The sequence below is a fragment of the Schistocerca serialis genome, chromosome 3 (assembly GCF_023864345.2).
Source record: "Schistocerca serialis cubense isolate TAMUIC-IGC-003099 chromosome 3, iqSchSeri2.2, whole genome shotgun sequence".
Taxonomy (NCBI): Eukaryota; Metazoa; Arthropoda; class Insecta; order Orthoptera; family Acrididae; genus Schistocerca; species Schistocerca serialis.
This window is the reverse complement of record NC_064640.1, coordinates 288,034,233-288,048,015: the sequence shown is the minus strand read 5'-3', so window position 1 is coordinate 288,048,015 and position 13,783 is coordinate 288,034,233. Positions and strand designations below refer to the sequence as shown.

The 13,783-nt window shown below is 41.5% G+C and overlaps 1 protein-coding gene across 1 annotated transcript in view; it reads left to right on the top strand.

Annotated features, from left to right (window-relative positions):
- The window catches only part of LOC126470070 (protein Hook homolog 3-like), a 204,900-nt gene that overhangs the window by 89,339 nt on the left and 101,778 nt on the right, over positions 1–13,783 (top strand). The window contains exon 5 of the mRNA XM_050097578.1: positions 12,517–12,597. Coding sequence (XP_049953535.1) covers positions 12,517–12,597 — 81 coding nt within the window. The remainder of the gene's footprint in view (positions 1–12,516; positions 12,598–13,783) is intronic.

The window sequence follows — 13,783 nt, the reverse complement described above, 5'->3', positions numbered from 1 at the left end:
TGAGTTTTTCCTGATCTTTGCAAATGGGAATGGTCTCTGCAACATAACATTTGGTAATAACAGTTCATTTCTCATCGCAGTTGCATGGCAATATTAACATAACCAATGGCAGCCTATTTGACCATTTTCAGATTTAAAATAATAACAAAAAAATGCAATCTGCAAAAGACTGAATTAAAATGTAGAAGAGAAGTTGTTGGACAAGTTTTAGCCTGGGCATACATTGGCACAACAGTCGAATGTTATGAGTGACAAACATAGGGAATGGGGCTCTTGGCTTAACCATGTGACTCACAAGAATGATAAAATCCTGTATAAAATCCCCTATGGAGCTCAGTCGTTGGATGAACGTTGCGGTGAAACAGTTGTTATTGGGCAATATTAAGGGTACCTACCACAACTCAGTTGTATGATACATTTGAAAACTTGTTATGTTTCTGCATTTATAAAATGTCAGAGAGACTTTCAGAATCATTAAATCGATGAATAGGTTCTATAATAACACACTCCTGGTTGCCACAGCACTACCTCTGTATGCTGAACCTGATGGGCCATTCAGCAATTACTGGCTACAGCTACGTTCACATGCAGGGGTTTGTTGTTATACCCAGCACAAGCACAGAGAAAAGTATCTCGGCAAATGTATATCATGACCTAGTTCAATGGCATCTGCATGCAGAAGTAGGCAACGTGACCGTCCTCACTGGCGACGTGTAGCCAGTCACTTTCACAGAACATGGTGCCTGATGCAGAACTTCTATTTCTTTGTGCTAGTGCTGTGAATATAATTGTAAAAAGGGAGAGTAATCAAAGCAATGAACCTTGGTGATGGGTGCGTAACTTTCTCAGTAAACAGTGCAGTCATGGAGCTTACAGTCCAGTGATGACTCACCTAAATGTTCAAGACATAAGAGCGTTTCAAAATTTTGTTTATTATGTCTGTGAACAACTTTGAACTATTACTAAATATGACTGCTCAATATTACACATTAAAGGATACTAATTTTTGAGAAGCTGAAACCCCTGCTGAACAACTTGCTGTTACATTATGCTTTTTAGCTACTGCAGATTTGTACAGCTCGTTAATGTAGATGCATGGGATTTCAAAATCAGTGAAGTAATACCAAAACTGTTGGTTTGATTACATCCTTCAGGAAGAACAGTGAATTGTAAGCGTACTACATTGATACATACATCTCATCTGTTCCCAATCCTGGTGTCTTTGGGGATGAACATTTTTTAAAGGAATTGTGACTTCAGGTTGCAAATTTTAGTGTCCAATTCTTTATCCAAAATACCAAATAAATATGCGAGTTGGTGAACTGCATCACATTGGATGTGGTTTTTATAATCGAGGAATGTAGGATCCCATAACAAAACACCTTTTGTGAAATTCTTCAATTAGTTAAACGGTATTATTTTTCATCCAGTCCATCTTCACAAACTGCTGCTGAATGTACACAGCTGATTACTTGCACACAAGATGCAATGCCACAAGTCTGCCTGTGAATTGATTGCACATGCACAGTAGAAATGTCTCAGGAGTTTGTGACGCATTTTTGACAAGTGAATGGATACAGGCATATGTACCAGAACAGAGTATTTTCTCACAATTCTAGCTTTGATGCTGCAGACATATGTTGCAGGAACTTGCAACTTGTGCCACATCTCGTCGGCTACAGGTGCGAGGCCCAAGTCTACATGACAAATCACGCAATGTGAATGAAGCTTACTGTATCAGCCCCTAGCCTGTGGCATAATTTGGATACGGTATAGACGCACATGGGTTCAGTATCCTGTGGTCCCAGCCGCTATTAGCTTCCCAGGTCTTGGAGTCACTACTACTCACTCAAGCTGCTTCTCATATGGTGTCACGAGGCTGAGAGCATTCCTTGCACTACCAGAAATTGAATCCAGGTCCTTTGTATGGCAGTCAGACACAGTAACCAGTTAGTGGTGGACATAGTCTGGTTGATAGTGTTTGATGCCAAATCACTTGGAAAACAAACAATAAAAATTGAATTATACACTACATGAAATTGTAATAATTGTTAGTGGTAGTCACCTGCAAGGACATAATTGACCTTGACACAAATAAGCTGTGATTTGTGAAACAAATTGCCCGATCATGGAATACATCATACAAGTCATTCAAACTGGTTTAAGTAACCTTGTCCCACCTGTCAACTGGATATTGTTTTTTAAAACATGCATTCATAATGCAGCAGGATTTCCCAGTCGGTGGTGATTTTACGCCACATTTTACCAGAGGTTTTTGTATTTTTCAAATTTTACAAGAAATATTTGTTGTCCTTGGATCATTTTGCAAACTGGTTTTAGACATATCTCTTTAAAAAAAGAGGAAAAGCAGTAGCAGAAACATTCCCATATAAAAAAGCCCACATTATTTATACAGTATGCATTTTGTCTGCATTTTACTTTCTCGGGGGACAATCTTTGTATTTTGATAAAGTCCTTTCCTAATTACTAGTTTCAAAGTAAACCACTGGCCATTTAAACTGTGGCGCGATGATGACTGCACTTCAGAAATGTAAAATTGGTAAGAAGTGTACTACATGTGTAGATACATAAATGATTAGAATTTAAGTGTAACTATACAAAGTAGGTAAGAGTAATACCACCAACATTTTGCATAAAAGGACATATTATGCAGTAGATTTTTCCTTCGGCTATGACATTTGATGTTGACATTGATGTGAATTGAATAGATTGCTGCTCATCACATAGAGGTGCCACTGAGCAGTGGACACACACATTTAAACGGTGACCATTGGATGTTGTGTAGCTATCAGACAACATTCTTCATTAGATGGAGAACACACACACACACACACACACACACACACACACACACACACACACACACACACATTTTTTATTTTTATACACACATAACTCTCACACTAATGTCTATTGTCTTTTTTGTGTGCTGTGTCCCCACAATGCCCTTGAAGACTGTGTGTGTGTGTGTGTGTGTGTGTGTGTGTGTGTGTGTGTGATTTTTATTTAGCTGATGATAGACTTTGTCTGTTAGCTAAGTAACATCCAACAATCTACTTGTAAATGTGTCTGACTGATGTTCAACGTGTCCTCTTTGTGATGAGTTGTAATTTATCCTATTGTGTATTGTTATTCCATCCCTGATTTTCAGTTGTTGCATTTAAATGTTACCTGTTTGTGAGTAGATCGTGTCATGCCTCGTGTAAGGAGAAACATCTACCAGTGTGTGTCAGAATTCGAAAATGACGGATTCGTGGCATATAGAGACTGGAGTTCATCATTCCATGATATTGCTGTTCCTGTTTGTTGTGTTCTCATGGCTACTGTGTGATTATGGAATCACTGGGTACAGGGAGGCCGTATTTAATGTCTTGCAGAATCTCACTGCCCCCAATAATTAGCATTCAAAAGTACAGAAGTAGTCTGTGCTTGGCTATGCAGGATAATAAAGCCACATTACATACTTTGAGTGGAAATGGCTTGTTTGCTTCAACATAAGTATACACATGGGTAATGCAATAACATCTGGAGTACCACAAACTGTCAGCATGGCCATCACCGTTGTGACTTCCCTTGACATGACAACAGAGAGAATTGCATGTGCAGTGTTGCTAAGAGACACATGAGTGGCACCAAATCATCTTTTCAGATGAGTCTCAGTTCTACTTACTGTATCACAATGGATATATCTGTGCATGGAGTCTTTGAGGAGAAAAAATTACCATCTTATGTTTGTCAGTCATACAGTCATACCTGGCCTGATGGTGTGGGATGCCATTGGGTACTTGTCACAATCACCTCTAGGCCACATAGATGATAATTAGGACAGCAGATATTATATTTCTGATGTGTTAAGGCTAGTGGCTGTGCCCTGTCTCCACCTCTGTGACATTATCTTTCAACAAGATAATGCAATAATGCATGTTACTCATGCTGTTCTCTTCTACCTTGATATGGAGGCTGTTAGACTGTTGCCTTGACCAGCATGTGCTCCATATCTCTCACTCACTGAAAAAATGTGGTTGTGGGTTGCCAAGAGAAGGACACCATCACATGCTAGCCATTGTGATTGATGAACTCTATGAGTGATGTACATGTATCTGTCATCAGAGTTCAGTATGACTCAGTGCGCAACTGTATTAGAGCTTTTTTTTGCTGTCAGAGGTGGCAGTTCATATACTTCCAACTCGCTTAAAAATTTAATCATGTGTACTTGCTATTATACATTATACATGCAATAATAAAATTTCATTGTTTGGTATTCTTCCTGGCATTGTGATTTTAATGGCCATCTGTGTACATAAATAAGCTGAGATTAGCTAAACTCTTCTTTATGACTGTGTGTTTTCATACTTTTTGTTTTTTGTTATAGTTTGTTCAGTTTGTTGTATAGTATGCATAGGTCTAATTCTTTTATTGCTTCTGTATTTGCTGTTACTTAGGTGGCCTCTTCATATATTATTAATTTGTTATCTACTGCTGAAAGAACATAAGCTTTTCTAATTCAGATTTCATGAGGGAAACGTACTTTACCAGCTGAAAATTGGAGCACATACTTATGTTAGTACCATCATTGTTACTTGTGATTTATGTACACTGAGAGAGGGGGAAAAAAACTAATTTTCAGTAATGAAATTTTATGAGTACATTTGTCTAGATAATGTATTTAAGTGATTAGCATTGTAAGATTACAGGTTAATTTAAATGTGAGATAAGCCATTGCAGATGTGAAATGCTGGTACATTAGTAACCGGTACCCCCAGAATGTTGAATGTAAGCATGCAAATGTACATGCATTGTGTTGTACATGTGCTGGATGCCAGTTTGTGGGATGGAGTTCCATACCTGTTGCACTCGGTTAGGCAATACAGGGATGGTTAATGCTGTATGTGGATGACTCTAGAGTTGTCACCTGATGATGTTCCATATGTGCTTGATTGGAGGCAGATTGATTTATCAGGACAAGGCGACATCTTGACATACTGTAGAGCATGTTGAGCTACACCAGCAGTATGTGGGTGAGCGTTATCCAGCTGGAAAACACCCCATGGAAATCTGTTCATGAGTGGCAGTACAAAAGGTCAAATCACCAGACTGATGTACAGATTTCCAGCCAGGTGTGTGGGATAGCCACGAAAGTGCTCCTGCTGTCGTATGAAAGTGCATCCCAAACTACAACGCCAGGTGTAGCTCCAGTGTGTCTTAACACGCAGATAGGTCAGTTGCAAGCCCTCAAGTGGTCTCCTAACCAACACATGGCCATCTCTGGCACTGAGGCAGAACCAGCTTTCAGCAGTAAAAACAAAAGACCTCCACCCTGCCCTCCAATGTGATCTCACTCGACACCACTGAAATCACTAATGCCGGTGGTGTGGGGTCAGTGGAATGCATGCTACAGGTTCTCTGGTTCGGAGATATCCTTAAAATAACCAATTTGTAACAGTTTGTTGTGTCACTGTGGTGCTAACTGCCGCAAAATTTCTCCTGCAGATCCAGTAGATGCAGTACAACATGCCAGAGGCATATGCTAAACCGGTGGTGTTCCCTCTCAGTAGTTACTAAAATGTAGACTTTCACAGCCGGAAATGTATTGTCCATTATAATTATCCGGGCTGTTATACCGTGATTGGTTGATGAATTCTGAGTCAATTCCCAACGTTTCGTCCCCATCTGTGGAGGACATCTTCAAGGGGGTCTGTAGCTCAATGGAAGGTCCAACACACCCACTGGCTCGCTACTGACTGCCACTAAATTCCGTGTCCATGCGCTCCCGAGCTGAGGCGTGACGTCACGTGTTTTGAAAACATCAGTGCAATTGGCGACTGTCCGCTGCCATCAATAGTCATTGCCATCACCCAGCAGAGGACGGGTGGTACACATAATCTTCAACACCGGCATCCATATACCGCTTAATTTCACGCCCTGCTCATTTCGATTGAAATTATTAGGGTGTTTGGCGATTTCGATTACCTCCCTGTAGAGCCTTTCGTAATATCTGCTTGTGGCCGCTAGTACTTGCGTCTCCTCGAAATGAATATGGTGGTTACCTGGCTGGAAAGCATGCTCCACAACAGCTGATCGTTCTGTTTCTCCTCTTCTACAATTGCCCTTGTGCTCTTCCAAACGTTTTGAAACAGTTCTTTTAGTGGTACCCACATAAACATTTCCACAGCTGCATGGGATCCTATACACTCCCAGCTTTTTCCAATGGTTTGCGAGCGTCCTTGGCAGGCTTAAGGTATTCCTGTATCTTCCTGGTGGGCTTGTAAATTATGATAATATTCCGCTTCGTCAAGATCCTCCCTATTCTTTCCGCTGCATTTTTAACAAACGGCAGGAAAACCTTAGATTTTGCAGTAGCCTTTACGTCACTATGATTTCTGCGTGGCTGTCGCAATGTACGTTTTATTTCGGCAGAAGAATATCCGTTCTTCATTAGTGCATTGTGGAGATGTTCCATCTCAGCGTCGAGCAACTCATGTTCGCAAATATTTCTAGCTCTGTCCGCTAACGTCTTGATACCCCCCCCCCCCCCTCCTCCCTTCTGTTGTTGGTGGTGGTGGTTCGAATTCTGGTGCAAATAACAGTCCATGTGCGTGGGTTTGCGGTATACTGAGTGGCCCAAACCACCGTTTTCGCTTCTAAAAACAAGCACATCGAGGAAATGTAATTTGCCGTCTACCTCCTCCTCCATTGTAAACTGAATTCTCGAGTTTTACTATTCAGATGTTCTTGGAACCGGCTTAGTTCCTCCCTGCCATGTCTCCACAGCACAAACGTGTCATCCACATATCGGAACCATACATTTGGTTTTTTGTTGGCAGTACCTTAGGCCTGTTCTTTGAATTCCTCCATAAAAGAGTTTGCAATTACAGGACTTAGGGGGCTTCCCATAGTCACGCCATCCGTTTGTTCATAAAACTGTTCATTTCACTTGAAGTATGTGGTCGTCAAACAACACTTAAACAGTTCTGAAATATCGGCAGGAAAAATTCGATCCAGCTGTTCCAATACATCATTAAGTGGAACCATGGTAAACAGTGATACCACATCGAAGCTGACCAATATGTCCTCTGGCTGGACCACTATGCCATTCAACCTGCTGATGAAATGTGTCTAATTCTTTATATAAGAGCCTGAATGGCCCATATGTGGTTTTAACAGTGAAGTCAAAAATTTGGCTAACGAGTAGGTGGGCGAACTAATGGCACTTAGTATCGGTCTTAACGGTACATTTTCTTTATGAATTTTGGGCAATCCATAAAGCCTCGGTGGTAGCGCAACCGAATTGCAGAGACCTTTCTGTACACTCTCTTCAATGGAGGACTTTTTTATTAACCGCGACACAGTTCTAAGAACACTGTTAGTGGGGTCCTCATCAACTTCCTATATGCTTGTGGATCCAGTAGATCAGTAATTTTACTCTGATAGTCGGCCACATCCATAACCACCGTTGAGCTTCCTTTGTCAGCTGGGAGAATCAAAATAGTATCGTTGTCATTCAGGAGGTTTAAAGCTCTTCTCTCACCCACAGTTATATTACTCTTCGGCGGTTTTGCATTGGCTAATATTCTCACTGTTTCTATACGGATTTCTTCAACTGTTACAGAACCCACATTGCGAATTCCTGCTTCTACACTGGCTATAATTTCTTCCGTGGGCCCAAAACGCGGACCAACAGCAAAATTTCCTCCCTTGGCAAGCACAGATGTCTCGTCATCAGATAGCGAATTCACTTTATGGATTGCCCAAAATTCATAAAGAAAATGTGCTGTTAAGGCCGATACTAAGTGCCATTGGTTTGCCCACCTACTTGTTAGCCAAGTTTTTGACTTCGCTGTTAAAACCACATGTGTGCCATTCAGGCTCTTATATAAAGAATTAGACACATTTCATCAGCAGATTGAATGGCATAGTGGTCCAGCTGAAGGACATATTGGTCAGCTTCGATGTGGTATCGCTGTTTACCATGGTTCCACTTAATGATGTATTGGAACAGCTGGATTGAATTTTTCCTGCCGATATTTCAGAACTGTTTAAGTGTTGTTTGATGACTACATACTTCAAGTGGAATGAACAGTTTTATGAACAAACGGATGGCGTGACTATGGGAAGCCCCCTAAATCCCGTAATCGCAAACTTTTTTATGGAGAAATTCGAAGAACAGGCAATAGGTACTGCCAGCAAAAAACCAAATGTATGGTTCCGATACATGGACAACACGTTTGTGCTGTGGAGACATGGCAGGGAGGAACTAAGCCAGTTCCACGAACATCTGAATAATATAAATTTGAGAATTCAGTTTACAATGGAGGAGGAGGTAGACGGCAAATTACATTTCCTCGATGTGCTTGTTTTTAGAAACGAAAATGGTGGTTTGGGCCACTCAATATACCGCAAACCCACGCACATGGACTGTTATTTGCACCAGAATTCGAACCACCACCACCAACAACAGAAGGGGGGGGGGGGGATTATCAAGACGTTAGAGGACAGAGCTAGAAATATTTGTGAACCTGAGTTGCTCGACACTGAGATGGAACATCTCCACAATGCACTAATGAAGAACGGATATTCTTCTGCCGAAATAAAACGTTCATTGCGACAGCCACGCTGAAATCATAGTGACGTAAAGGCTACTGCAAAATCTAAGGTTTTCCTGCCGTTTGTTAAAAATGCAGCGGAAAGAATAGGGAGGATCTTGATGAAGCGGAATATTACCATAATTTACAATCCCACCAGGAAGATACAGGAATACCTTAAGCCTGCCAAGGACGCTCGCAAACCATTGGAAAAAGCTGGGAGTGTATAGGATCCCATGCAGCTGTGGAGATGTTTATGTGGGTACCACTAAAAGAACTGTTTCAAAACGTTTGGAAGAGCACAAGGGCAATTGTAGAAGAGGAGAAACGGAACGATCAGCTGTTGCGGAGCATGCTTTCCAGCCAGGTAACCACCATATTCATTTCGAAGAGACGCAAGTACTAGCGGCCACAAGCAGATATTACGAAAGGCTCTACAGGGAGGTAATCGAAATCGCCAAACACCCTAATAATTTCAATCGAAATGAGCAGGGCGTGAAATTAAGCGGTATACGGATGCCGGTGTTGAAGATGATGTGTACCGCCCGTCCACTACTGGGTGATGGCAACGGCGATCAATGGCACTGGACAGCGGCCAATTGCACTGACTTTTTCAAAACATGTGACGTCACGCCTCGGCGTGGGAGTGCGCGGACACGGAATTTAGCGGCAGTCAGTAGCGAGCCAGTGGGTGTGTTGGACCTTCCATTGAGCTACAGACCCCCTTGAAGATGTCGTCCACAGACGGGGATGAAATGTTGGGAATTGACACAGAATTCATCAGCCGACCACAGCATAACAGCCCAGATAATTATAATGGACCGTCTCAGTAGTGCCATGTGGGCTGTCCAGAGAGCAGTCTTCTTGCAAGCGTACATTCTCGTGACTACCGCTGCCAGCAGTCATGTACATTTATAGCATTCCTGACAAGTCTTTCTACATTACTGCAGAAGAAAAAATCTAGCCTCTCATAGATATATTACATGACCTCGTTCAGACTCAGTGAGGTGTTGATAATGGTGTCTTTGTCACCTTAAAGGCATTCTTGACTAATATGAACTCACCACACCCAATCTCAAAGATAACTAACACCCATAACCGTTACAGTGTGTATTTAAAGAAAACCTGATTGCATCCTCTTAGTGTTGCTACTAGTGCCACCTTATGTCACTGGTGTGAAATTAGAGTAGGTATCATCTCTCAGATGCAGAAACATGCCTACAAACTTCTGTTTACATCAAATAACTCCTCCTTGGTGTTGCGATTGTTTGTCCCCCCCCCCCCCCCCCTCCCTCCCTCCATCCCCTCCCCCTCCCATCAGTGTATGTGGGTTTTAAGTCACTAAGTAAAGCAGTCATCGATCTGAAGATTGTTTTGAACACCACATTGCTATACTAGGCATGGTCCTGTTGAGGGTGGTATGCCATTGCCTACCTCAGGAACCTTTGTACTGACATACCCAGCTACTTATAGATGTATCTGTCTGACCCCATGGCTGAGTGGTCAGCATGTCTGACTGTCACGCAGTGGGTCTGGGTTCGATTCCCAGCTGGGTTGCAGATTTTCTCCACTCGGGGCCTATGTGTTGTGTCCATCATCATCATCATCATCATCATCATCGTCATCATCAACACACAAGTCGCCCATTGTGGCGTCATCTGAAAAGACTCGCAACTTGACGGCCGAACTTCACTAGTTGGGGACTCCGGGCCATCAACGCGATACAGCCATTTCATTTCATGTCAGAAGGGATCTACAATTTAACGTTGATTCCAAACCACTGTGCAGTAGGCATTTTTCACATCAACTAATATTGCCAGAAGTGAAAGATATGATAAGTGAGAGATAAAAATCCTAATATTGACTGGAGATCGAACTCAAGACCTTCGGATTTATAGTCTGACACTTTACCACTGAGCCTACCAAACTGTTATTGTTTGATAAGAGAGCAACTGTAAAATAACTGCAGACCAACACACTAAGCTGATGATGAGCTGAGTTTGATGTGTATTTTGAGAGTGATTGTTTGAACTTATCCCATGCTTTCTGTCAGTTGTAGAGTAGATGTCTCATCAGTTTTTACTAAAATGAATAGTGAGTGACATGTGTTTGGTACATTCTCTATTTCACACTATACTAAATCTTTTTTCCCTTTGTATTTTAACTTATGTGTTGAATTGTTCATTTTTTGAGATGAGTGTGCCGGCCGGTGTGGCCGAGCGGTTTGAGGCGCTTCAGTGTGGAACCGCGCAACCACTACGGTCGCAGGTTCGTCCCATAGTGCTCAGAGCCATTTGAACCATTTGAGATGAGTGTGTGTGTGTGTGTGTGTGTGTGTGTGTGTGTGTGTGTGTGTGAGAGAGAGAGAGAGAGAGAGAGAGAGAGAGAGAGATCATGAATGTGGATGTGATTTTTCTGTCATGTGCATATGTGGACATGCTTACATGGGCATGTGCATACATGCATATGTCTATAAATGAATGATTTGATTCTTTTTACATGTTTTAATGTAACATTATCAACCTTTTCAACCATATTCATGTTAAAGTATTTTATCTTGCCCACTGGACCACAAGTCTGTTATGAACCTGATCACCCTACATATATATCATTGTCATCATCATTAGTTAGCTAATAGACTGTTTTTATTACCCATTACTTTTATTCATGCTATATTCACTTCCTTTTTGAATAAATATTTTGCTATATCATTGTTTCTCATATGCAATGATTTTTTTTTATCAGTTCATTATGTGAATCTTGTTTGGAGGGTTAAAATCATGATTATTGATATAGATACTCTACAGGAGACTCTGTAACTCGAGTTCTGAAACTACTAGAGCACTATTAATTTCTAAAACTAAATGTTAATGGTTGGGGTGTCAGTGCGCCATAATTAAAATATATCGTTGTACAACACATAGTTCAGGAGATATGGTGTTACAAGCACTGAGATGCATCAAAAACTGCCCCGTCATACATGATGTTTTAATTTATTACTTCTTTACAACTAACTCTGTTTGTAACAGACAGTATCCACACATATCACTTGATGTACTTGCGAAATTGTATCATTGTAGGCCACACAGTTCAGGAAATATGACATCATTAACATTGAGCCACATGAAAACGAAACTGCAAGACGAAATTTGCTAGAGGTACAAGGGAAATGTATGTACAAATATGTGTGGAAGATATTAAATATATGTGACATGCATATGTGGACAAAACCATCGATAAAGAGCTCCTTGTAAACTCCTGGATCAATTTCAACCAAACTTGGTACACATATTACTTAATATCTGGAAAGAAATATTGTGGGGGTAAGAACCAGCAACCTCCTATTTGGGCGTATGTGATAATGCAGAGAGAGGTGAGGGGAGGAGAAGATGGACAGAGAGAGAGAGAGAGAGAGAGAGAGAGAGGAGGAGGAGGAGGAGGGGGGATGGATAGAAAAAAGTGAAGAGGAGGAGCTGCACAGAGAGAGAAGGGAGGAGGAGATGGACAAGCAAAAGGGGGGGGGGGGGGGGGGGAGAACAAGATGGACGGAGAGAGTGGGAGGAGATGGACAAAGAGAAGGAGAAGGGAGAGAAGGGGATGGACTTGGGGGAGGGGGGGGGGAGGAGATGGACAGAGAGGATCCACAGGAGATGGGCAAAGAAAAGATATAAAGGAGGAGCAGATGGACAGAGAGAGTGGAGAGGAGCAGAGAGCGGGAGATGATGGACTAATAGAAGATTGGAATAAATACATACCCGGTCAATGCCGGGTACTCTGCTAGTATGTCTTAAATTGTACCAAGGACGTGCCCCTTTTGTTAGGTTATCATTTTGTGTATTGTGTATGTGGGTACTATGTTTTCCCATGTCTCCCATTGGTTTCTTTTACATTCAAGACATTGTTTTATTTTCAGGAGAAAAATGTGATGCTGCAGAGCTGGGGCGCTTGTTGCAGCTTATTTTGGGATGTGCAGTTAACTGCAACCAGAAGCAAGGTATTGTTGGATGCTTGTCTGCATAGTCATGTTATTACATGCAGATGGTGTTCGTAGTTTCATATTGTGTCTGCTCTTGATTCATAGTCCATAGTGATACTTAAGTCAACAGAAGATGTTTCAATTGTGAATACTGGATTTTTGGCATATAACTAGTACTTGTGATGCAGTGTTATATAAGTTCCTGAAAAAAAAAAACATTATACTAAAACCAGGAATGTTAAATGTCAGAGTGAAATTAATGCTCAAAACAACAACAATCTGAATCCCACAGTGTAGGAATTTACTTCGTTTTATGTGGATTACTAATGACCAAGGAAAAGGTGGCACATTAGTTGGAATCATCTGGACATTTGCATGTAATCATTTGGGAAAACTTTGGAAAACTCAAATATAGATGCCAGGATCATGTAAACATACGTGAATCCTCATTATATGAACAGTTTTTGTATTTTGAGATATATTTTAGCTACTTACAATTACAAGGGGCATTTAGTATGTAATACAACACTTTTTTTTTCCTCAGCCGATTCTGGTTGTTGTGGAATATCATGGAATATTCCCACTTCAGCCCCTGTAGTTTCATGACATTTCAGTTGGTGTTAGCACTACACATAGTCTTCAAAATTGTGTCTGTAATAGAGGTGCTTTCCAATCAGAGAGCTGCTATTGAGTTTCTTTTGGCAGAAAACCAGAGCATCACAGATATTCATAGGCACTTGCAGAATGTCTAAGGAGACCTGGCAGTAAACAAAAGCCACTGAGTCATTGGGCAAGGCGTCTGTCATCATCGCAACAAGGTTGCGCAAACCTGTTTGATATTTCACATGTTGTCCGGCCCCACATAGATGTGACTCTGGCAGTGCTGGAATGCATGAACACTCTCACTTGAGGTTATCAGCAAATCACAAACAAACACCTCGCTGCTCAAAAGGATGTCTGTTGGTAGCGTTGACACACTTGTCCACCAGCTGGAGTACTCAAAGATGTGTGCCCACTGGGTTGCTTGCCATCTAATAGAAGTCCATAAAGAGCAACGAAGGACCACCTGTGCAGAATTGCTTGCACATTATGAGGTTTATCATGACAACTTTTTCTCAAACATCTTCACAGGCGATGAAACGTGGGTTCATCACTTCAAAACGGCAATCCGTGGAGTGATGCCACACCACTTCTTCCCTGAAGA